At 39.0% G+C, this 26929-nt stretch overlaps 1 protein-coding gene across 1 annotated transcript; it reads right to left on the bottom strand.

Annotated features, from left to right (window-relative positions):
* Positions 1 to 17907: 17907 nt before the first annotated feature.
* Positions 17908 to 25321, bottom strand: LOC118853332 (60S acidic ribosomal protein P0-like). Its single transcript, XM_036763352.1, has 2 exons — positions 25228 to 25321; positions 17908 to 18419 (listed from the first exon to the last, which is right to left on the bottom strand). Exons 1-2 carry the CDS (start codon positions 25319 to 25321, stop codon positions 17908 to 17910), a joined length of 606 nt encoding a protein of 201 aa, XP_036619247.1.
* Between the last annotated feature and the right edge of the window lie 1608 nt (positions 25322 to 26929).

Below are 26929 nucleotides of genomic sequence, written 5' to 3'. Positions count from 1 at the left end.
AGGTTCATGTTTGAATCCAGTCTCTTCCATTTCCTAATTGTTTTAACTGTTTTTGAGCCTCATTTTCTTCATCAGTCAAATGGACTTCACAAGTGTAGAAATTCAGAGGTCATGTGTGGTGAAGTAAACAATGTCGGAATCCAGCAGATCTGAATGGAAATATACCAATCATAATACTCTGATTCCAGTCATGATGGCCATCTTTTTAAGCTCTCAAGGCCCCCAAGAAAATCTCTAAGACTATATGTTGCAGAGTTGCTGCTGATCTGAATTCATATAGGGAGCTTCTTCAATAGGAATTGCCTATGGCAATGAAATCACAGGTTCAGATGCCCTCCCTTCTTAAAATCACTTATCCCACATGCTCTTTTTTGTGAGAGTCAATGAGATGGTTTATGTAAAGTGCTTTGCAACTTCTGAAGCATAATATTTTCATCCATTATAATAATTATCTTCTCAGTGAACATGAGTCAGAGAACAAATAGTCAAAGTAGCCCTTTTAATAAGTAATAAATCAATCAACTTGTATTTATCAGGTGTTTGTTTTGTTCTTGGCTCTGAACCAGGCAATGGGGATACTAGTATGAAGATTATAACAATCCCCTCCTCATAAGGAACTTAGATTCAAATGGGGGAGACAGCAAGTACATAAAAAATCTGTGAAATATAAATATAAAGCTAATAAATACAAATAGATGCAAAGGAGTTTAAATACAAGGTAGTCTGAGAGGGAGGGCATTAGCTATTGGGTGAATCAGGAATGGCCTTTTGTAGATGTTGCCTGACCTGCATCTTAAAGAAAGGGAAGAACTCTATGAGACAGAATTAAGGAGGGACTGTATTCCAGGCATGAGCACTGAGCAGTGAAAAGACTAAAGGGGAGAGATGGAGTGTTGTGTGTGAGGATAAGAGAGAAGTTCAGTTTGGCTGGATAAAAGATCACAGGAGGGGGAGTAACATCCAAGGAGATTGAAAATTAGGTTGAGATCAGCTAGCATAAGGTTTTTTTAAAAAGGCTAAACAGACAATTAAGGCAGGGTCCTCTCCCTACCCCATACCCCCACATCCAGGTGACGGTCCAGAAAATGGAAAAATTACTCTAGATTTGGCATTTTTATGGAGTTGGGAAAGAGAAATCAATTTTCTTGTAAAGATGTCTTTACTATTGTTAATTTAGCTGAGCCTTAGAGATCTGGGAAAAACAACAGGAGCTGAAGATCTGGGGAACTTTAATATGATCAAAGCCCAGGTACTTGAAGATACTCAAGAGGCAAGGACAAGATTGCTTGCCACCTCTGCCCTGGCAGAAGTCATCAAACTGCCAATCAGATGCCATCATGTCACAGCAACTATGACATGGTGTTTTATAAACCTCTCTACTCTCTGCTCATTGCTTCTAGATTTATTGATTCATAAGATTATAATGCCCTAAATTATCTATTAGTTTACTAAATTACAAACTCCTTGAGGGCAAGAAATTTCTCATATTCATTTTCTAATAGCTTACAGCCTTTCATTTACTTCCTTATTGGCCACTGAAGTCCTATCTTAATGCCCCATCATTGTGTGAGAGTGCTCTTAGGGTCTCAAAAACAAAGCTTTTAGAATATAGGCACAAGCTGATCCTATTAAGGTGAAAGGATTTCCCGAATGGACCTGAGATTTTGTCTGTTGTTCCATGACCTACCCCACTAAACACAAAGAAGCATTGCAAAAAAGCTGGCAAGTAGATGATGGACTTGTTTTTGGTTGTAACCTTGCATGAAGCTGTCTACTAACATGTGGAAAGTGTCAAAAGCTGTACCATTGGGGAGAATATCTACATCAATGGACTCCAAGATCTGTGAAGTATTAAAGTAACAAGTATTTTTTAAAAAAAATCTTTCCCCTAAAATACTCTGCTCGTTTCAGTTATATCATCTTGTAGGCTTGCCTTGGAGACCTGGTGATGATAGCGAAAAAGTTTTCATCAGCAACAGTTTCTGATCATTTTGTATTTTGCAAAAGATCTACTTTGCTTATAGGATAAGCTTAGAGCTGGAAAAGGCCTTGGGGGCCAAATATTTTCAACCCCTCATTTTCTAGGTAAGGAAACTAAGATCCAAGGAAATACAAGAAGTGGTATTTGAACCCAGGTCCTCTGACTGGAAAGCCAAGTGCTTTTCCTTTGCAAAACCTGTACTGCAGTTAACACTGGGCTTTAGGGGCAGGATTGACCAGGAGCCAAACTTCAGCTTTCAGGTCCAATATTTCCTCCCCACCCATAAAGCTATAAATGGGCTGTATTTGGCTGAGAGACATTTTTAAAAAGTGGTACAAAACTGAATATTCTCATAGAGTCATTTGGTTTTGTGGCATATGTTAAAAGACTTGATTAAAAATGAAAGATGTCCTTGAAGCCTGTGTTTTGCCAGCCCAGGAATATTGAACAACACATCAAGTCTATTTTAGAGAATTTCAGTTAGAAACCAGACTAAAGACATAAAGTTTTGAGGGAATAGAATACTGTAAGCTAAACTAAAAATATATTATTTTAAATTCGATGGAAAAAGGCAGAGTCAACTCTTTCATGAAACTAGCAAATAGATGTTCCTATAAATTTGGGCGACTAGTGTTACTACAAAAACATTGATTAACCTTCAGGAATTCTGCAGTTATAAGATATTTTAGGGGAGGCTTATAGTTCTGATGTTGATCTAACACCACCTTCTTCTGTATTAATACTGGTGGCATGCAATAAACTGATTGTTTGACAGGCATATCCCATGAATTTTTATTTTAAGATTTTTACTTTAAAACCCTTTACTTTTAAACATGACAATGCCTGATATTAGGAATTACAGCTTGCTAATTCTGGAATTGCTCCAGGTATTTCTACAAAGAATGAATTTTACACTAAATTTAATACTGCTTGAGGCAGATGATAAATTTAAATTTATTTCATTTCCTATTTGATTTTATTCCCACAATAGCTCAATGAGTTTATCAGTGAATTTCTTATTGCATTCCTATTGTTATCATTATTATTTGTGTATGCATAGCTCCTTCATCTTTTAAGTAGTCATACTTAGATATGTACTTAATAGACTAGCTTGTTCACACCAATCTGTCCTCACACTGGCAGAGGTTCTTAGAGAAGGACCACCAGCAAAAGATTACAGTAAAATTCTCTTAAGATTCTAGGGATAACCTTCTTGTGAGGGATTATACTTCCACTACTTACCACTTTAGGTTTGGTCTCCAACTGATGCCCTTCCATTTATGCAACTAGCCATTCACAGTGAGAAAAATTTAGATAATATATAATACAAAATGTATAATGAATGCATATGTTTATATTAAACATAATATATCCTAATATAATAGCTTAAATATAACATAATAATTGAATAGCTGAAAACTACACTAAGAATTTTGAAGGACACGTTATGTATAACTGTTTACTTAGCAATAAGGCAAAAGAAACAATAACATCAAAGGTATCATATATTAAAGCAAATCCATAAACAACCAATTCATTACAATCCGTATATTACCCTGGATCCTGCTGTCTTCTCAAAGTACTCAGTATCTACTGGGGATAGGGGATGTATACTTACAAAAGCCTAGCAGGGAAGCCTATAAGGGAAGAAGATCCATGTGCTTAGGGTTATTCACAGTGTGTACTGTAGACTTTAATGTCAATAGTTTATTAAGAAACATTTTTATACAATGAAGGCACTTCTCTGTAATCTGCATGTCTGCTGATCCTCACCCTTTTCTATCTGGAAAAATCCTCTTCTCTTCTATTCTCAAACCAATGAATCACTTCAAAGTTTTTTTTTAATCTTAAAATCACCCTTAAATTGTCATCGTGAGTTTGCTTTTAATTTGGAAAGAAGTTCCCTTTAAGGTAAAGAACTATAAAATGAATCATTCAGGCCAACCTACCTATCCATCTTTTCCATTTCCTGCCTAGGAATTCATAATCCTTAGAAATGGTTTAAGGTTTCCTTCTGGCAGTACCATTTCACCCCATATGAATCACTAGAATTAGTGATTTTTCTGGCTAGATCAATCTTGGGAATTTCTCCATCATATCCCAGGTGATGCTGCCAAAAGAGGGCAGACATCTCTATTCTCAAGGTCACATGGATGAGTAGCTTGTTGAGTATACCTCATAACATAATCACTCATTTCTTCTCATTTGACCTTTACTGATTAATGATGATATGACCTCTCCTGATGCTACCTAGGGATCTACATTATTATTCCTCAAAGGACAAAAAGCTGCTTCCTCCTCAGTGGCTTCATCTAACCCCCCCCCCCAAAGTTTCATTCCTATTATACAGATATAATTGTTCAGAGGCTCTTCTTTTTATCCTCATACCACTTTCTTCCATTCTTGAATGGATCTTCTTGAAAGATCACAATTTCCTCTTACTTCTTCAGATCATTTTTCTTTGTTGTTGTTTTTCCCATGGTTTTCTATAATACCCCCTTCAGAGCCATTCCCTAGACTTCATTTGAATCATTTTTGGAGTCCCCAGAATAGTGGCTAATCATACTCTCTCAGGATTCAAACAGGTAACCGTGAAGAGCTAGGTTTCTACTATTGTTTCTCCTGAGACTTTGTAATAGGAGGGCAGAGTTTATAATCTCAAAGAGGATCATAAACATGTCTGAAAGGTTCGGAACCGCCGGATATAAGAAACTCTCAAAGTAGAAGGCAGAAGAATCAAAACATATATTTAGGCTCCACAGTAACCAACCCATGAACCAGCATCCCCATTTTGACATATTAATGAAAAGTTTCCAGGCCCAATAAGTACGCCTTACAAGAGTAACCAGGAGGCTACAGAGAAGCATGATTGCGTAAAGCAAAATCATGCTTCCCCCTCTATGGTAAAAAGATTACCCACTGGCCTGAAGTCTTTGTTCAGCTTCCTCCCGTAGGTCAGCTCTGCTACTGGCAGCTCCTGCTTCAGCTGTGGCTGTGGATGTGGCAGCCTCTGGCTCCAACGGGAGCTGCTTTTAACCATCCAGCTTCTGCGGGGGTGTAAGGTACACCGGGGAAAGCACAAGTTCTTTCAATCTGCTTAAGCAAGGTGAAGGGGTTGACCAGGAAAGCACAGGTTCTTTCAATCTGCTTAAGCAAGGGAAGCAAGGTGAAGGGGCCGACAAGCCTACTCCAGTCCAAGATACAAACAGCATTCAGTTCAGGGGAAAAAGCCAAACTAGTCAAGGGCACTTGTTGACTAAGTGCTAAGGAGCCCATTTTTGGTTGCCAATACACTCCACCCCTTGTTATAGGATACATAATCTAATCAGCCATGTATCCTAGAACATACATTGTGATCCAATTACAAAGGAAACTAAAACATATCATTCATTATAAAGCAAAACATATCATTTGGTGACATTCCTAAATATTGGTTTATGATTCAAATGTGATCCACCCCTAGGTCCCAGCAAGATAATCTCTTCAATCAATCATCCCAAAAATAATTATTAATAATTCAAATGTCCACCCCTAGATCCTTGTATCCATTACATAGGATCAATAATATTATAACAATAAAACAACACAGCAAGGATAACACAAAATAAGTAAACAGAACACTCTCATCATTCCCACCCCCCTTGAACAATTGGGGCTCAAAATCTTGGGGTAAGGGGTGAAGGTCTCATTTTCCATAGCTTCTTCATGCTGAAATTGGATGTAGAGATGGCCCTGTCCGAAAAAGTCCCATTCCAGAGGTCAGTTCTTTAATGAGCTGGCAGGAATTCCAAGAATGCTATGTGCTTAGGCAGTCACCAGAAAGTGCAGGGTGCTTAAGCCTAAAGGAAACAAAACTAGCAACAACGTTAGCCAAAACAAAGGACAAAAAGAGTAGACAAGTATGGACTATTATCCTTCAAATAAAATCATCTCAAGTTTGGTTGAGATTTCAGTTATGCAAAGATCCAACATCAGAGCCAAACTCAGGTGGGAAATGTTTCTTTTCAAAAGGAACATAATGAGGAAGCCAAGAGGATCCCACCCTAGATAGAGACTAAGATTGTCCTCTCAGCCTTTCCCCAGATGTACAAGGAAACACAATGGGAAAATTAAACTAAGAGGATCCCATCCTAGATAGAGACTAAGATTGTCCTCCCAGCCTTTCCCCAGATGTACAAGTTTTCATCTGTTAATCACACAAGGTCACCTTCACTCTGAGTGGCTTGTGGGCTTGCAGGAGCAGTTCTTATTTCCCTATTTCTCCTGTTATCAAGTCCTTTATCTCTGTATATTCTGTATAATTCATTGGTTGGAATGCCATCTATCATTTCGAAACCTACCCCTGCTCTCAATAGAGCAGTAAACATTTCTTTCCTTGTTACTCTCCTTTGGCGCCAAGTTTGCTGGTTATTCACCCTTCTCTCTCGAGGAGATCTATCCTTTCCCCAGTCACCTAAGTCATGTAACTGTAAAATCTTATTTATCACTGTTGTAAGACGGCTCCCTACTTCCCCAAGTAATAAATTCAAAATTAGTTGTTTATAAGCAAGGGGAGCTGTCCTAATTATAAATTCCTATGAGGCAGTCCCATTGGATCATTGTAATATTTGTCTGCAGTTCCTATCATTATAGCAGTCTTCATTACCTCCTCCTTTAGTCTCATGATACAATCTCTAAGTGAATACCAGGGTCTGTGCTCAGTGGGCCACATACAATCAGTAGCATATCTCTTATTGCATCCCACAGCGGCTAATGCCAACAGAGTAGTCCTGCTATCACCATCTCCTTGCTGATGATGTTCCCTAAAAGCTTGTTGAACTAGAGGGTCATGGCTGATACCTATGAATCTCATGCAGTCTGTCCTATCTACTGATATTCCACTGGCCCCTTGATCACTGAGTCTTACCATCCAAGATATCAATGGTTCTCCTATTCTTTGGCTGAATCTACTCAAAATATCTGTGACCTCTTGTGGTGAGAAATCTTCCTGAATTTCCCTTGTAACTGAATCTTCACCTCAGGTTTCTGTCTTCCTCCTTTGTATGGGTCGAGCCCTTGTCTGATCATTTAACCATCTCCTATTCTCTGTGTGAGGGACATCCTGAACCCCAGTAGTGTTTTGTGCCTCAGCCCCTAACATTGTCTCATTTTCCCCCCACTCACTTCCTCTGCCACCATGGCTAGGATGAAGCAGGCAGTCAGGCTCTTTCTGGGCTGGGTTGAAATGCACTCTGGGCTTTTTTGGTCTCCTGTTGCTCTTAGCCACATTAATAGAAAAGTTCTCATTTGAGTCAGTTTGGTCTCCTGCTATCTGAGATTCCCCTTCTTGCTGTGGGGTAGGAGTGCCCCCATGTCTTTCACTTAATCTCAATCTTTCGTATACTAGCCGGTAGGCTGATAACACTATCCAGCTTTGCCTAGATAGTGATGCCCCTGACTGAATCCCAACTTCTTGTAAACACTTTTCTAAATCCCTAGGATCTCCTCTCCGTAGCCTTGGTTCCCAGTTTTCACAGGGTCCAGCTTTTTTAGCCAATTCTTTTGCTAGGGAGGAATAAAATGGATCCTCCCATCCTGGGATATTCATCTCTTCCTCTGGAATTGTTCTGCTTCTAAATAGAGATCTTATACCTAGCGATCCCATCCTCGTCGCCAAATGTAATAGGAGGGCAGAGTTTATAATCTCAAAGAGGATCATAAACATGTCTGAAAGGTTCGGAACCGCCGGATATAAGAAACTCTCAAAGTAGAAGGCAGAAGAATCAAAACATATATTTAGGCTCCACAGTAACCAACCCATGAACCAGCATCCCCATTTTGACATATTAATGAAAAGTTTCCAGGCCCAATAAGTACGCCTTACAAGAGTAACCAGGAGGCTACAGAGAAGCATGATTGCGTAAAGCAAAATCATGCTTCCCCCTCTATGGTAAAAAGATTACCCACTGGCCTGAAGTCTTTGTTCAGCTTCCTCCCGTAGGTCAGCTCTGCTACTGGCAGCTCCTGCTTCAGCTGTGACTGTGGCTGTGGCAGCCTCTGGCTCCAACGGGAGCTGCTTTTAACCATCCAGCTTCTGCGGGGGTGTAAGGTACGCCGGGGAAAGCACAGGTTCTTTCAATCTGCTTAAGCAAGGTGAAGGGGTTGACCAGGAAAGCACAGGTTCTTTCCATCAGCTTAAGCAAGGGAAGCAAGGTGAAGGGGCCGACAAGCCTACTCCAGTCCAAGATACAAACAGCATTCAGTTCAGGGGAAAAAGCCAAACTAGTCAAGGGCACTTGTTGACTAAGTGCTAAGGAGCCCATTTTTGGTTGCCAATACAGACTTCTATCAGTGCATTCCCCATAAACAGTCAATAGACCGAAGTAGTTTTTAGCAAAGGCATCTACTAAGGTGCTATAACAAGAACAGTTGGTACAAAATACTCTGCCAAAAGCCTGGGGTAGACCCTCCAGGTCCATATAGGTGCATGGGAAGTAGAGGCTCAAAGTTAGAGAAAACCATCAGTGAGCTATATATATGTAGTATACTCATGTGGCAAAGAAATACATCGCAACTTCTGGTGTTTTATGACATGGAAATCTTTTCTTAAGTCCATAGACAGCATTCTTCTCTGGTGTGAGAGATCTTCCTCTTGAATCTATTTTCATCTTCGAGTGACACTTAATCTGTATCCTTCTTCCTCGGTGTGTTACTCAGCTCGATGTGTCTCCTACTGGTCTAGTTTCTCTGATCCAAACTGGATGTAGTGTCTGCTACTAGTACAGTCTTTCTGTTAACATAAATAGGAAGGGAGCAGTGATAAAAAAAATTCTCTTCCCTCTAAGAATGATTCCCCTCCCAGGGACCTTGTTCCACCTCTGGAATCTTCAAATTCCAGACTTGAAGCTTTCCATCACCTTACTGGTTCACCACTTGACTGAGTACTGTTTTCATACATAGGATCCGAGATGAGTCTGATTATTTCAGCTAATCATGTTTCCTAAGTTGATATAATCTGCCTTTAGCCAATGGTTAAAACACTACAATCCTTTCAAATTAATCAAAGACCTATTCACACTACATTTTGAGTTATAGGAGAATTCCTTAACACCTACTGTACACTAATGATTAATTGATTCAATTGAGATGGCTGGAACTGTTGTGATTATGTTAATTGATTTGGGAGAGGAAACACCACCCTTATATCACCTTGAAGGTCTTCTAGTTTTCAAGGACTATATAATTAATAACTTAATTTTGACTAATTGACAAAGAATGAAATGAGTGGAACCAGGAGAACAGCCACACAATTATAAAGACATTGTAAAAACAATTTTGAAATCCATAAGAACTCTGATGAATGTAATGGCCATTCATGTTTCTGGAGGAACAGTGATGAAACATGTTGTTCAACACCTAAAAAAGTGATTGACTCAGGGTGCAAAATGAGACAAACATTTTTGTACATGGTCAATGAGGGAATTTGTTTTCCTTGGTTATGCAAATTGATTACAAAAATTTTGTTCTTTTTTGGTGAGATAGAGTGATAGGAGAGAGAAAATATATTTGTTAAAAAAAGAAGTTTAATTTTAAAAATAACTGTCTTTGGTAAGGTGAAGAACAGAGAGATACTCAAGCTAACCCTTTTTCATCCTCTGATATGAGACTGTGTACTTTGAGTATAGAAAGCTATTTGTTTATATTAAAAAAACACAAACATCATGTACCATATTCAGGTTATTACATAAATTCCCTTGCTCTCCAACTTATCTGGAAGCAAGAGGGTCAGTTTTCTGTCATTTTTGTCAGTAGCACTTGAAGCCAATTCTCATAGCAACCTTGGAGCTGGGTGTGGGGGGCAGTGGGAGGGTATATGTTTATCTAACTCTCTAGAGCTTCAGTTCCAGGGGGGCTCCTAAGGAAGACTGTATTTATTTAAAGTAATTTTGTAATATTTCCTCAGGAGATAAGGCTAGTTTTCCTAAATACTTCTAATAGTCAGTTAACAGCGTCCTGCCAAATCTCCAGTAGGAACAGAAGTTGAGCTTAGTCGATATACATGAAATTTCTAACCAAATCCGGTTACAAGTTACTTTGTCATTTTTCCTACCTCTTTTTTCCTCTCCCAATAATTAGATTCTAGATCCTTCCTCCAATTTTTTCACTATCCTGCTGCTCTTTTTGTCATCAGAATTATTTCTCTCTTTGAAAGTTCTTATTAATGTCAACAGCCATTTATCTGAAAAAGAGACTAAAGTCTGTCATGATCATTCTATTCTTGTAGCCTTCATAGTTTCAAAATTTGTAAGTTTCTGGAGACAGAAAAGAAGCCCACCCATTTCTGTGAAAAATTGCCAGAAAACAAGAATATGTTGCTGACATTACTTATTTCTGTTTGGTTTCACAGATCATTTTAATGATTTATGTCTGGATCTTAATTCATTTATCATTTTTTAAAAAATGATCTATGTGCATTTTTTTAAAAATGTTCTGCCTTGCTGCCTCACATCTGTATCTGAATGTGTGCCACAAAGCAAAACCATCTCTGTTCTTGAGATCTCAGTGGCTGACTGAACCACAGGAGAGCCACACTGCCTTTAATTCTAATAGCAATACAAAAATAAGGTGCAGGGTGATTAACCACATTATGATGCCAATTGACATTTTCTCACATTCTTCCTATAGGTTATTAATTTGCCTAATTTGCCCATTTTAATGGGACAGATTTATATAACTTTGTGTACAATTGTGTTTTGACCTAAAGACAAAATTTTATTTAGAATACTTTTCCATGATTTTTTGCTTTTTGCATGTATGATATATGAATAACAAGTCACTATGCTTAATGAGCATTTATTAAGTACTTACTGTGTGTAAAAAAACTGCTATGTGCTAGAGATTCATATGTGAAACACTCCGTGTTAGCTAGGAGTTTTACATACTTATTAAATGCATGTTGGGGTCCTTGATGGAATTCTCTGCTTCAAAACCCAATCAACAAGCATTCATTAGGGGCTTACTATGTGCCAGGCACTGTACTAAATCCTGGCAATACAAAGTAAAGAAAAAATTGTAAGAAAAGAAAAAAAAAGTGTGTTACACTCAAGGATCTCACAGTCTAGTGGGAGAGACAACATGCAAACTACTATGTGCAAAGTGTATATATGGGTGTGTGTTTGTAATGTTAAATGGGGTGGGACTTTTTTACTGTTTTCTGTTTTGGAATGCTAAGACAATCAAGTGCCTTTAATGAGTCTTTCCTTTGTTTTAATCAGGCAGGTAAAGTGAAACCGTTTGTTGTCTTTTGTTTTGGAGTGCATCACTGAGGCAATTGGATATCTTTGAGTCTTGCCTTTGTTTGAATAGAGTTATTGATTGGAAATATTGTATATGGTGTGGTGCTAGTAATTAAAGATATTTTCCAAAACCCTTTTGCTAAGTAGGTGCTGAGCCCTCAGGGCCCTGAACAGAGTATAGGTGCTCTGAGGTTGGTGTTTTGCTTTGGGGGGGGTATATTCATTGGAAGAGTGTTGGTGATGAAACTCTGGGTAGATGATGAAGCCCCTCCAGCTCTGAAAACCCAGATCTTGGTGCCTCTCTCTCTGGTAACTATATATATGTAATGTCTTGATCAGACAAAAGCCTGTCTGTTGATGTGTTTACATTTTCTGTGTTTGTGAGTTCTGTTTGTATTTGTTCTGAAGTTCAGGGTGCTGACTTGTTCCCCTGAACTAAGTGAATGATGTATGTATTTCTGATTAAAGTGAGGTTGTTAACCCCTTAAAGTTGCTTTCCTTAGAAAAGCAGATCAAAGAACTTGCGCTAGCAGCCTTCCTGTGTGCTCTTGTTGTTGGTCTTGTTTTTGGTCTTACACCTCCACAGCAACTGTTAACATTGCTGTTACAGTGTTTGTGTGTGCATGTGGTTCATACACATATATTCACATGTGTATGTATAGATACGTAGACACATATTTGTATATGGGAGTAAGAGGGAGTAAAAAGATGCAAATATAATCTCTTCACTATACTGGGGAGAGGATTATCAATTGATGGACTGTTTGTCTCTCCTGATACTACTTCTACTACTCCTGGATCCTTCCTTTCTGCATCTCCTTCAGTGAGACAGTGCGTATATGTGTATTTATATTTCTATAGAGGTAGAAAAAGAGGAGGGGGAGATTAGAGGTAATTTGAAAGGGAAGATATTTTCACTAAGGAAGAGTTTCACAGAGCTTTGATTAGGGTAAAATGAGAAAATGTGGTAAAAAATGATTAAACCCTATAACTATATACAACAATACATATAGAATACAAAACTCTTTCCCTATAACAAACAAGTGAGGTAAGTAGGACAAGTATTATCTGCACTTTATAGATGAGGAAACTAAGACTCAAGAAATGAAGTGGCTTGCCCTTTGTTATACAGCAGTTTAAACATCAGAGTTGGAATAGATAGTAATATGCTGCCCAGATAGAAGCTAAAATATCCTCTTTTTATTTCACCATCTCCACCTTCTTGGCTTCATAGCCCAAAGGTTCAAAAGTGAGTGAAATGGCATTTGTCTATTTCTCCAGCCAGATGTAAAAGTATGAGGGACCAAGCAGGGGAAGAGGGTTAAAGAAATTGGGCTTTATTCCTTGATAAATAGATTAAAGTAATAGTGTCTCCCTCCAAAAGGAGAGATGACACAATTGGTTCACAGTCAGTGTTGACAAGAAATATAATAGCTTACATTTGAAGATAGCTTTTGGGAAAAAAAAAAGATTTATTAAGTGCCTACTTTTGTCAGGCACTGTGCCAAGTGCTTCACAAATAGTATCTCATTTGGTCCTCACAATAACCCTAGAAGGTAGGTGCTATTTTTACCCCCATTTTATAGATGAGGAATCTGAGACAACAGGATTTAAGTGACTTGCCTAAAGTCATACAGCTATCAAGTGACTAAGAATGGATTTGAGCTAATGTCTTCCTGACTCCTGACTTCCTGACTTTTTTTCTTGTGTGGGGTTTTCTTAGCAAAGATACTGGAGCGGTTTGCCATTTTCTTCTCCAGTAGATCATTTTTTTGTGAGAGCTCTCCACTATGACCTGTCTATCTTGGTTACCCTGTGCAGCGTAGCTCACAGTTTCTTTGACCTACATGAGCCACTCTGCCATAACAAGGTAGTGGATCAGGAGGGGCTTTTCTAGGCAAACAGGAGCTGGATGTCGTGCCCAAGGTCACACAGCCTGTAAATGTCTAAGACTGGGTTGGAACTCAGATCTTCATATTTCCAGGACCATTACTCTATCCATTGAGCCATATAGGTTTAAATATGTTTCACATGCATTATCTCATTTTACTGTAATCACAATACTAAGAAATGGGTAGTGTGAATATTATCTCCATTTCACAGATGAAGAAATGAGGCTTAGAGAGATTATGACTTACCCAAGGTCACATGACTAGTATGTCTCTGTATGGAACTTGAATATAAATCTTCTCATGCAAATCCCAGTTCTCTTTTCACAAGGCAAGAGTGACTTTCTTCATCTTCTAGAAGTAGAAAGACACTGTGCTCCATCTATCCAGTCTAGGGGCATGCATACCCTAAGGGAACAGAATCAGCTGTAAATCTTTGTCAATAAGCATTTATTGAGAACCTACTATATGCTGCGCACTGTGTTGGGGAAGGTAAAGGTAAAATATAGCACTTGACCTCAAGAATCTCACAATCTAAGTAAATTAAGAGAAATTTAAAAACCAAACCAGCTGAAAGTTCTCCAGAATGTTGTCTCTAGATGCAATCACCACTATGTTAGACTCTTCCCCCAAAACCATCCATTAGGAGACTTCTGCGCTTAGCTTTCTAGCATATCTGTTGACAAATATAGTTTCTGAGGCAACCAGCATATCTTTCTCTTCATCTGGTTCATGGACTTGGATAAAGAAGAGAACACAAGAGGTTCATTTTGCCTTTAAGCCCAAGGATGTGTCTAGGGGAAAATCAAACTCCAAACTTCAGGGAGATAGCAACAAATCACATCTGCATAGTGTTTTACAAAGTGCTCAGTAGTACTAGTGTTCATGTTATTATTTTGCAGGTGAATAAGGGAAAGGAAAGAAAACTTTTTTGCTTAAGAAGTTAAACTAGGAAAGGGAGAAGAATCGCACATAGCAAGAGAGTTTGAGGAGATAGGACATTCAAACAGAGGTTTATAAACATGAAGACATGTTAATGTCTCCTCAAACAACTGGGTGTTTCAGTTTATTCCCTCACCCCGGATACACTCACAACATATATTCATTCTGCCTCCCTCTGCAGTGACAAACATTCCTCTCAAACTACCTTGTATTTAGCTATTTTGTATTTCTTGTCTTCATATTTGGCCTATATATGTATGTATGTATGTATATATATATATATATATATATATATATATATATATATATATATATATACACACATGTATATTTGTATATGTGTCTGTATGTGGTTATATGTGTGTGTCCCAATCAGAATGAAATTTCCTTTAGGGGAAAGATTGTTTTATTCTTGACTTTTGCGTCCAGGCATCTAACACAGCTTGTGATATAGAGTAGGTGCTTAATAAATGCTTGTTATTGAAGTGAGCCAATGATATCCTTGACTATACCTTCTGAGCCCTTTCCCCTTCTCTGGGTGCATAGGTATCAGAAGTGATAATGAATAAACGGAAAGGTAAGCAAAATTATTAAGATTTTATTAAAAATAGACTAAAATTTCACTTAGCACAAAGGTTCCCAAAATGGGTGATACTGCCCCCTGAAGGGTACTGGAACAACCAGGGGGGTGGTAGTAGCCTCAAGTGCAATTGGGGGGCATTGAATAAAAATAAAGGGACTGTGGAAGCATAAAGGAAGAAGAGAAGAGAAGAAAATTTTGAAAAACCATTTGTACATGTTTCATCTGTTGTGTAACAGAGTTAAAGTCATAGTGATTATATTATTTTCCAAATAAACACAGAAAATTGAAGTTATAACTGAGCAGTGGTCAAGTCTGCCTACAGGTCTTAACATGCAAGTGTTGGCAGGCAAGCATTGTGCATTTTTGGGAAGTCCAGCAAGCATTGGCAGGAGTGTGAACATGTGATGACTTGTTTACAATATGATACTATATGGTTACATGATGCAATATTGCATCATCCAAATTTCCATGCAGGAAAAAAATAAATTTACAATAAATTATTAAATTGAAGATTCATCATTTAAAAAGAATACTTAACTTTTTGGAAATGATGCAAGAAAGTATATTTCTTGGGGGGGGGCACCAAGTAATGTTTTTTAAAAGGGGAAGGTAGGACAAATACATTTGGGAACCTCTGATTGAGCAGATATAGTTTAGATAGGTCTCAGTACACTAAATTAAGACTATAAAACCTTTCAAATGCCTTCCAGAACTCTGATTATATCAATTATTCCTTTGTACTTTTGAAGGCAGGGAGAACTCTGCAGAAGAAAAGTTTGCAACTTGCTGTGGCAACTCCTTCCATTGTTGTTTGAAATAATATCAATGCCAATTCATGAAGTTAAAAACAGAGATTGAGGTGAAATGTTTAATTTGGGAGCTTAGAAGTTCTTCTCTGTTCATCGTGAATTTCCTGCATTTTACTGTGTCTTGAATCCACACTGGCTCCAGGGGAACATGACTTACAATTTAGAAATGTTTTTGGAGGTTTGGGGATATGAATAAACCATCATATGGAAATATGATTTGGATAAGCATAAAATTTCGAGATATGAGATGTCTTAGGGAGAAACTTCTTCTTGTTGTTGCTGTTGTTTAATAGCCTCATGAATTCTTATCAAATTGGTTCAGATTGGCTCAGTGTCATTGACTGACTTAAAACTGGCAAGTGAAAACCACCACACCAGCAAAAGAGGATGATGAGTGGAAGGAGTACCACTGGGAATGGGTACTTGGTGAGTTGCTAAAGCAATCAGTATTCTGTCTTTGGAAACATCTTCACAGGCTCTCTGGAATTAATGATACTTTCGCGAAACTTACAGATGGCCTGACACATAAAAGTGGTACTAAGATATAAGGAAAAGAATAGAAAATGACCAAGGGAAGTTGGAAGCAGAGGCAAGAAATAATTTTTTAAAAAGGAGACTCAACTTGGAAACAGTGAAACGCTACATATCTGTAGAAAAAATAATAAGAAACATTCAGGGAAAGGGAGAAATCTGGAAAGCAATAAGGTCGGTAGAGACACAGAGGGGAAAGATAATAGATCATAAATCAAATACTCCCAAAGCAATGTGACAATTAGCCTCTGAATAATTGTGGTTGCTACATCTGAACGAGGCGGGTCGGGGGAAGACACCTGCAATAGTATTCAGTTTAGAAGATTGTTTTTCTTTTTCTTTTTTTTACATAAGGATTCAAAAGAACTGGAAGGAGTTCAAAGAAGAACAGCTAGGATAATTAAGAGCTTGAAGGGATTGATTTATGTGGTGAGAGGAAAGAAATAAAATATGTAAGTCTTGGCTAAGTGGAGGCTAAGGGAGAACATAATTGTATAAAAATCTTTAAAGGATTTAAATGCTGAGGCAGTAGGGAATGATTTAACATGATAAAAGGGAATTGAGACAGGGCACATTGGGATTAATAGGGACTAAATAAGGGGAATCAGAAGGAGAAACAGGTTTTGGAGGACATCTAAATCACTGGGCTGACCATCATGAGGTATACAAGGACATAGAAATCATTCTGCTTTTAAATAATTCAGCCTCATTGAAAAGATGCAGAGGGAAATAACTATTATTCAGGGTAATAGTAAATAGGTGATGACTGAGGGGGTTCAATCAGAGTGCTCTAAAAGGATAGGCAAGAGCAAAATCACTTCTGGCTGGAGTGATAAGAACACGATATCCGGGAAGCATTTAGGTTGGGCCCAGGCTGCTAGTAGGTGTTTCTAGTTCCAGTATCTCTACTCTAATCCTCATTTATCGTAACCCTGCAGATTACTCTTCCTAAAATTCCATTCCCAATGTATCACTTCTTTGGTAGAATATCTTATCTCCTCTGTCCATGCAAATTTAGGCTAGTCTTTTTTTTCTTAAAAGTTATTGAGAACAACAACCAGACATGGTTGGCTCAGGGTTGACCCAGGTTGTTGGTATCACCTCCAGTCCTTTGAGTACAAAGCAGCCATGAGGAGCTCCAGGCACCCTCTCTGATGTTTGTCTGTTGGACCATGATAGGCAATAGGCAAGGAAGCTCAACTGAATCAATTTGAGGTATCCTCAAAGCATTTTCTTGTTCAGTATCCTTCCATCGAAGTTTAGGGGTTCTGGGACATCAAAATAGGAATGCACCAGTCTTGCCTTGAATGAATTTGACCCAAGCCTTCTTTCAGCCAAAGACAAGGTTTATTAGAACACCAGTCAGGGTGGGCATGATCCTAAAAATCCATCACATTGGCCAGACTCTTAAGGAATCTGCTCACCTTCATTCAGGCAAGATGGATCTTATATACAGAAAGACTGTGGGAAGGAACTAGGAGCAGCCAAGTAATCTGGGGTAAATGGGAGGTAACAGAGAAGGACTGGGGGCCCTAAACTAATGCCAGATCATGTGGCCAAGGGAGCATAGGATCTAGATAGAATCAAGGGTGATAAGTGTTGGGGCGGGTAGTGATCTGCTGGTAACAGAAACTGAAGGGCTGGGTTAGATTAGGGGTAACAGAGAATTGGGAGATTGGGTGTAAGCCACAATGAAAGAATTATTGGGATGGGTCTATACCTCAGGCAAACTCCAGAGACTTCACCATGTGGTAAAACCCCATCATTTCTACTAAGTAAATCATGTGTTAACTGTTTAATGACATTTAATACTGTTTTGTTTTGGGTTTTTTTTAGATAAATGAGCACTTTTATTTATCTCACAAATAAACTGGCTGAAATAGTTGTTTCCTGTGGGCTAATCAAACAGACCAAATCCCATACGTTCATCACACTCCTCTGATTCTTCCTTGGCTTCCACTTTGGCCAGAGCAGCAGCAGCAGGCTCAGCAGCAGCTGGAGCAGCAGCCACAGGGGTGACCATCACAAATTCCAAAGGGTTGGCCAGGAAGGCCTTCACCTTTTCACGAAGTGGGAAGGTATACTCAGTCTCCACAGCTACAGCCAAGACCCACCTGTACCCATTGATGATTGAATGGGGTACTGATGCAACAGTTGGGTAGCCAATCTGCAGACAAACACTGGCAAGGTTACAGATACCCTCTAAGAATTGAGGGTGCAAAGTCTTATCCATGATGTCCATCACTTCAGGGTTGTAGATGCTGCCATTGTCAAACACCTGCTGAATGATCAGCCCAAAGGAGAATGGGGAGATGTTCAGTATGTCCAACAAGGTGGCCTCGCTGGCAGCCATTTTGTCCCTGGTCTTAATCAGCTGCACACCACTTAGTGACTCATTTTGTTCTAAAGCTGACCATGAACTACAAGGAAACTGGTTTGAGAAAGGCCCCACCCTAATAACTTTGTTTCTCAAGATGACATAATGTAATTAATGGCTTACACAAAGACTTTTACCTTTTAGGCTTGCTTCACAACATTTCTGTGAGTTTAGTACGGAGATTAACATTCCCATTTTGAAAAAAAAACATTGTCATTTACCAATTTAAAGGTTTACAAAACACATGCATTACATTATTTATATTAGGCCATGTTAGAGCTTCAAAATAATCCAGGGAAGAAGGTACTACAAATATTGTGATCTCTGTTTTATAGTTGAGAAAATCAACATTCATACAAGTTCAGGGGCCTATTGAAGGACACACAGTGAATAACAAAGTTAGGTTTTGAGTTCAAGATAACTGAATCCAAATCCAGTCTTCTTTCCTCTACAGCACAGCTTCTGCTACTTCCCTAGTATAACACAGGGGCTTCTAAATCTGTTTTGCATCATGGGCCTCTTTGGCAGTCTTATTTTTTAAATGGTATTTTATTTTTTCCCAATTACATGTAAAGACAACTTTTAACACTCACTTTTATTTAAAAGTTTGAGTTCCAAATTTTATCCCTCCCTCCCTCACTTCCTTCCTCCCTTTCCCCCTCCCTAACATGATAAACAATATGACATAGATTATATATGTTCAATCATATAAAACATTGTCATATTAATCATATTGTGAAAGAAGAACTAGACCAAAAGTAAAATAACACAAAAATTAAGTGAAAAACAGTTCACTTCAATCTGCATCCAGATTCCATCAGTTCTTTCTCTGGACGAGGATAGTATTTTCCATCATGATTTCTTTGGAATTATCTTGGATCATTATATTGCTAAGAATAGCTAAGTTACTCACAGTAGGTCATTGTACAATACTGCTGTTCTCGTGGTTCTGTTCACTTCATCTTGCATCAGTTCATGTAAATCTTTCCAGGTTTTTCTGAAATCAGCCTGCTAATTGTTCCTTATAGTTCTTTATCTGTATATGGATAGCATTTTCCTTCATGAGTCCTTCACAGTTGATAATTGTACAATATTGCTGTTACTGCGTACAGTGTTTTCCTGGTTCTGCTCACTTCACTTTGCATCAGTTTACACAAGTCTTTCCAGGATTTTCTGAAATCTATCTGTTCATCATTTCTTATTGCACAATAGTATTCCATTACATTCATACACCACAGTTTGTTCAGCCATTCTCCAAATCATACATTTACTATTTCTTCCTTTTTACATTTGTTCATGTGGTTTTTATGCCCTATTACATGGTCAATTTTTGTGTAGGTGCCATGTGCAGCTGAGAAAAAGGTATATTCTTTCTGTTCTCATTTAGTTTTCTCCAAAGGTCTGTCATATCTAACCTTTCTAATATTCTATTTGCCTCCTTAGTTTCTCTCTTGTGTATTTTTTGGTTGAATTTATCAAGTTCTAAGAAGGGACAATTGAGGTCTCCCACTAACATAATTTTGCTATTTCTTCCTTTGATTCACTTACCTTCTCCTCTAAGAATTTGGATGCTATACCACTTGGTGAATATATGTTTAGCAATGATATTGTTTCATTATCTATGCTACCTTTCAGCAAGATGTAGTTTCCTTATCTCTTTCAATTAGATCTATTTTTGCTTTTACTTTGTCTGAGATCACGATTGCTACCCCTGCGTTTTAAAGAAAAATTCAGCTGAAGCTTCATAGATCCTGCTCTAGTACCTTACTTTTACTCTGTCTGTGCCTCTATGAGTCAAGTGTGTGTCTTGTAAAGAACATTTTGTAAGATTCTGTTTTTTTAATTGATTTTTTAAAATTTATTTAACATTTTTTAGTTTTCAGCATTGATTTTCACGAGTTTGAATTACAAATTTTCTCCCCATTTCTACCCTCCCCCCCACTCCAAGATGGCATAAATTCTGGTTGGCCCATTCCCCAGTCAGCCCTCCCTTCTGTCACCCCACTCCCCCCATCCCCTTTTCCCTTACTTTCTTGTAGGGCAAGATAGAATTCTATGCCGCATTCCCTGTATGTCTTATTTCCTAGTTGCATGCAAAAACTTTTCTTTGAACACCTGTTTTTTAAAAAACTTTTTAGTTCCAAATTTTCTCCTCTCTTCCCTCCCCACCCACCCTCCCTAAGAAGGCAAGCAATTCAACATAGGCCACATTCGTATCATTATGTAAAACCCTTCCACAATACTCATATTGGGAAAGACTAACTATATTTTGCTCCTTCCTACCCTATCCCCCTTTATCCAATTTTCTCCCTTGTCCCTGTCCCTTTTCAAAAATGTCTGCTTTTCATTATCTTCTCCCCCTATCTGCCCTCTCTTCTATTGTCCCCCTTTTTATCTCCTTCCTCTTTCTTTCCTGTGGGGTAAGATACCCAATTGAGTGTCTATGGTATTCCCTCCTCAGGTCAAATCTGATGAGAGCAAGATTCACTCATTCCCCCTCGCCTGCCCCCCTTCCCTTCTGACAGAACTGCCTTTTCTTGCCAATTTTATGCGAGATAGTTTACTCTATTGTATCTCTCCCTTTCTCCCTCTCTCAATATATTCCTCTCTCATCCCTTAATTTGATTTTATTTTTTTAGGTATTATCCTTTCATATTCAACTCACCCTGTGCCTTCTGTCTCTCTATATATGTATATTCCCTTCAGCTACCCTAATACTGAGAAAGGTCTCATGAATTATACACATCATCTTTCCATGTAGGAATGTAAAAAAACAGTTCAACTTTAGTAAGTCCCTTATGATTTCTCTTTCTTGTTGACCTTTTCATGCTTCTCTTGATTCTTGTGTTTGAAAGTCACATTTTCTATTCAGCTCTGGTCTTTTCACTGAGAAAGCTTGAAAGTCCACTATTTTGTTGAAAATCCATATTTTGCCTTGGAGCATGATACTCAGTTTTGCTGGGTAAGTGATTCTTGGTTTTAATCCTCGATCCATTAACCTGTGGAATATCATATTCCAGGCCCTTCCATCCCTTAATGTAGAAGCTGCTAGATCTTTTGTTATCCGGATTGTGTTTCCACAATACTCAAATTGTTTCTTTCTGGCTGCTTGCAGTATTTTCTCCTTGATCTAGGAGCTCTGGAATTTGGTGACAATATTCCTAGGAGTTTTCTTTTCGGTGTCTTTTTCAGGAGGCCAACATGGATTCTCTCAATTTCTATTTTACCCACTGCCTCTAGGATATCAGGGCAGATCTCCTTGATAATTAATCATCTTGAAAGATGATATCTAGGCTCTTTTTTTGATTATGGCTTTCAGGTAGTCCAATAATTTTTAAACTATCTCTGCTGAATCTATTTTCCAAGTCCAATGAGATATTTCACATTGTCTTCCACTTTTTCATTCCTTTGCTTCCGTTTTATAATATCTTGATTTCTCATAAAGTCACTAGCTTCCACTTGCTCCAACCCAATTTTTAAGGTATTATTTTCTTCAGTGGTCTTTTGGACCTCCTTTTTCCATTTGGCTAATTCTGCCTTTCAAGGCATTCTTCTCCTCATTGGCTTTTTGGAGCTCTTTTGCCATTTGAGGTAGTCTATTTTTAAGGTGTTATTTTCTTCACTATTTTTTTAGGTCTCCTTTAGCAAGTCATTGACTTGTTTTTCATGGTTTTATTGCCTCACTCTCATTTCTCTTCCCAATTTTTCCTCTACTTCTCTTACTTGCTTTTCCAAATCCTTTTTAAGCTCTTCCACGGCCTGAGACCAGTTCCTATTTTTCTTGGAGGCTTTTGATGTAGGCTCTTTGACTTTGTTAACTTCTCTTGGCTGTATGTTTTTATCTTCTTTGTCACCAAAGAAAGATTCCAAAGTATGAGTCTGAATCTGAGTCCGTTTTTGCTGCCTGGCCTTGTTCCCAGCCAACTACTTGACTCTTGAGTATTTCCTCAGGATATGACTGCTTGTAGAGCATAGAGTACTTTGTCCCAAGTTTGATGGGCTGCGCTGTTGTTTTCAGAGCTGTTTCTACACAGCAAGCTCTGTCACACCAGCACTACTCCTCCCCCAAGAACCGCCAACTTGGACCAGGCTCAGATCTAAGTTGTCTCTGCACTCCCACTCAGATCTACCCCTTAATTCCTCCTACCAGGTGGGCCTGGGGCCTGAAGCAACTGCAGCTATAGTTCTGTAGCTGCACCACCTCCATTGCCCCTGGGGTGGTGGCTGAACTTCGAACTCCTTTCACTCTATCCCCAGAAGCTTTTCCCAGTAACTGTCTTTGTCATCTTTAGTGTTTGTGGGTTGAGAAGTCTGGTAACTGCCACAGTTCACTGATTCAGGGCACTAGGGCCTGTTCTGCCCAGCTCCCGGTCTGGTTGGTCTGGGCACAGACCATGCCGGGGTCTCCTCTGCTCCACTACCAGCTCCAGGTGATAGACCTTACCCAGTGACCATCCAGCCTGTCCTTGGCTGGAGCCCTGCTTCCCTCTGCTATTTCATGGGTTCTGTAGTTCTAGAATTTGTTCGGAGTCCTTTTTTTATAGGCGTTTGGTGGGACCTGGGCAGGGAGCTCACGCAAGTTCCTGATTTCCAGCTGCCATCTTCAGGATTCTGGTTTTTAATCCACTCTGCCAGTCATTTCATTTTATGGGAGACTTCGTCTCTTCCATATTCACAGTTATGATTATTAACTGTATATTTCCCTCTATCCTATTCTTCCTCCTGTTTGTACACTCTCTCTTTTCACCCTTTCTCTCCCCACCAGTATTTTGGTTCTACCACTTCCCCTGATCTGCCCTCCTTTCTGTCCCTTCCCACTCCACCTCCTTACTTGGTCTCCTCCCTTCCTATTTCCCTGTTGCATATGATAAATTTCTATATTCATCTGATTGTGTATATTATTCCTTTTTTGAACCAATAGTGATGAGAGTACGATTCAAATGATGTTCATCAATCACCCACCCATTTTCTTCACTGTAATAGATTTTTAGTGTGCCTCTTCATCTTCTTCTCCCTTGCTTCAGCACTTCTTTCTCATCCCTTAAAGTTTTTCATGTTATTCTCTCAAATTCAGCTTATGTTCATAATATCTGTCTATGTCTATTCCTTTTAGTTGTGCTCTTAGTTATATAATTTTTAAGAATTGCAAGGATAATCTTCCCATGTAGGGATAGAAATGATTTAGATCTATTGAATTCCTTATATATTTTTCTCATTTTTTACCTGTTCATGCTTCTCTTGGCTATTGATATTGGAGATAAAATTTTTGGTTTGATTCTGGTCTTCTCTTTATGAAAGCTTCAAATCTCTCAATTTTGTTGAATGACTATTTCCCTCTTTTGTATATCATGCTTAATTTTGCCAGGTCAGTGATTCTTGGTTGTAGTCCCAGCTTCTTTGCTTTCTGAAGCATCATATTTCATGACCTCTAGTCCTTTAGTTATGCAGCTGCTAAGTCCTGTGTAATCCTGATTGTGACTCCCTGATATTTGAATTAGTTCTTTCTGAACACTGGCGGTATTTTTTCCTTGACCTCATAGTTCTGAAATTTGGCTATAATATTCCTTGGAGTTTTTACTTTTTGCATCTCTTTCCTGAGGTGATCAGTGGATTCTTTCAATGCCTATTTTGCCATGTGGTTCCAGGACCTCAGGGCAGTTTTCATTGATAATTTCTTGAAAGATGCTGTCCAGGTCCTCCTTTTGATTATGGCTTTTAGGTAGTCCATTGATTCTGATATTGTCTCTCCTGGATCTATTTTCCAGGTCACTTGTTTTTCCCGTGAGGTACTTTACATTTTCTTCCATTTTTTCATTCTTTTGATTTTGTTTGATTGATTCTTTCATGTGTCATAGTGTCATTAGCTTCCCCTTGTCCAGTTCTAGCTTTTTGGGCATTGTTTTCTTCAATTAGTTTTTGTACTTTCTTTTCCATTTGGCCAATCTTTACTCTTTAAGGAATTGTTTTCTTTAATGGATTTTTGTATATCTTTTTCCATTTGAACAATTCTACTTTTTAAGCAGTTTTCCAAGCTATTGACTTTTTTTCATAATTTTCTTGTATCACTCATATCTTCCCCCAATTTTTCTTCTATCTCTCATATGACTTTTAAGCTCCTTTTTTGAGCTCTTCCATAAGTTCTTTCTGGGTTTGAGACCACTTCCCATTTTCCTTTGGGGTTGTGCCCATAGATGTTTTGACATTGCCTCCCTCTTCTAAGTTTGGGTCTTGGTCTTCCCTGTCACCATAATAGCTTTCTATGATCAGATTCCTTTTTTGTTGTTGTTGTTGTTTTTTGCTCACCTTTTTTAGCCCATTTCCTTTCTTTTAAATTTGCTCTCTGTTCCCAGGTGGAAGGGGCTCTGTCTCAAGCTTCTTGTGCCAATGGTTGCAGGCCCTGGCTTTTTACCTGGTGTTAAGTTGATATTGCCCTGAGGCCCATGGGAGATACTTGTGTCTGTTGCTGTGTTGAGGTGTGTGGCTGGTGCTAGTGGAGGCCATGGGGAAGTATGGTCAGTATTGTTTTGTGTTTCCCTGGGGCTACACTGATTTCTGTGGAGGTCTGGCCACCAGAGGATGCCTGTATGTCCTGAGCTGTGCTGAAGCACATGGAGATCTGGCAGCTGCATGACACCTATGTGGTGCAATACTGAAGCATAGGGAGTCCTGGCTGCTGGAGGATTTCACCCTTCCCCCTCACCCAGGCTATGCTGAAGCACACAGGGTGCTGGAGGGTGCCTGTATCACCAGAGTTATGCTGAAGCACATGGTGGTTCTTGGAGCTGGAGTCCACCAGTTCCCCTGGCTATGATGAGGCATGTAGGGAGTCCTGGCATTTACCTGCTCTACTACAGTGGGTCTCAGGATCTCCTATTGGTTTGCTGAGCTGGGGCCTGCTGCTGGTTGTTTCAGCAATCCAGCTAGCAGCTGTCATGAGGGTATATAAAATCAACAACAACCAGCTCACAGAACACTGCAAAAACCCAGGTTCTTTTGATCTGCTTTACTAAGGAAAGCAACTTTAAGGGGTTGACAAGTTTACTTTAATCCAGCACACAAATATCACTCATTTAGTTCAGGGGGAAAAGCCAGCACCCTGAACTTCAGAGCAAATACAAATACAAAGATACATTAGAAACAGGCCAAATCACAATTCATAGTTACCAAAAAGCATCAACATCTGAGTTCATGAGCTGGAGAGCTCGACAATGGCTGACCCAGAGTCACTGGCCACCCCTCATATGTCTCACAGCTCCAAGAAAGAGAAAGCCAACCCCTGGTTTTGTGTCTTTTTCAGGGTCAAGGGTGAGTCACACATGCGACTCACCCATGTGACCTAAAATTGTCACAAAGAGGGGACTTAAACCCACGTGGTCTAAAAGCCTCTGATGTTCCAAACATGCCACTCAAACCCATGTAAACTAAGCCCTCCCCTGAGGCAAGGAGGTCACCAAGGACTCCCAGTCTAATCAAGGAAACAAAGGCCAAACTCTTCAAGGGCACTTGGTTGAAATGAGTGCTAAGAGCCCATTTTTATGACCAACACACTGGTTTGCTGGGACGCTTCCTTTCCTGGAATGTGCTCCCCTTTTACCTCAGTGAGGCATACCTTTCTTTCATATCCTCCAAGTCTCCTGGCCTAAAAGACCACTCTACTCCATGTTCTGCTAGCTCCACTGTTCCAGGATTTGTTCTGGGGTGTTATTTTATGGTTATTTGGAGGTGAATGTAGGAGAGCTACAGAAATTCGCCATCTTGGCTCCCAGAAGTCACAGGGAACATTATTTTGGAAACTGGATAAAGGATAGATTGGAAAGAGGTGAGATCAGTTAGGAAATTATTAGACAAAAGATGAAGAGGGCTTGAGCTATGATAGTAAAAAGGAGTGAATATATGCATGAGAAACTATGGTGGTAGAACAAGTAGGACCAGCACAAGCTAGGTGGTTAAGTGGATAGAGAGTCCTATGCTCATCATTAAAGGAAATGCTAATGAAATTAAAGGTGCATTTTCCCCCTTCTAAGTTCAAGCATACCCTGAAATCTTTCAATGAAACCCATACAGGTCTATAGATCCCAGATCTAAATTTGTCTGCCTGTCTTCCAAAGCCCTCCATAGTCTTGCTCTCGTACAATCAGACCAGGCTTCTCACTGTTCCTGACACATTCTTCACTCACTCCACCTCACATTGATGACATAATTTTGCATCAATATAGCTATAGCTTGCTCTTTGCCTCTATCTAGGTTCTCAGAGATCTGAATTCAAAGCAAGGGGTTATTTCAAAGGAAAATGACATCTCTTACCTTGTTTTCTCTCACCAGGACAAAAACTAAGAACTTTTGAATGTAATTCCTAGACCTAAGCATTCAGATCCTGAACACACTAACAAATCCAGGCAAGATGAAACATTGCCCAATAAACTACATTGCACTGTCATAAATTTTATTGCATTTCTGTTCTTGTGTTTTGTATTCTTATCACTCTTTTAACTATTGCTAAGTAAAGAGTTGCAAGGAGTGATATTTGTAGGTCTTTGTGAGG

The sequence above is a fragment of the Trichosurus vulpecula genome, chromosome 6 (genome assembly GCF_011100635.1).
Source record: "Trichosurus vulpecula isolate mTriVul1 chromosome 6, mTriVul1.pri, whole genome shotgun sequence".
Lineage (NCBI taxonomy): Eukaryota > Metazoa > Chordata > Mammalia > Diprotodontia > Phalangeridae > Trichosurus > Trichosurus vulpecula.
This window is presented reverse-complemented; position numbering and strand designations above follow the sequence as displayed.

Bases quoted from the DNA above. Each gene is read 5' to 3' on its own strand.
- LOC118853332 (XM_036763352.1), bottom strand. From the start codon at position 25,321: ATGACAGCTGCTAGCTGGATTGCTGAAACAACCAGCAGCAGGCCCCAG. The intron at 18,420-25,227 runs GTAAATGCCAGG...GTTCATGGTCAG, and splicing joins GACCCACTGTAGTAGAGCAG to CTTTAGAACAAAATGAGTCA.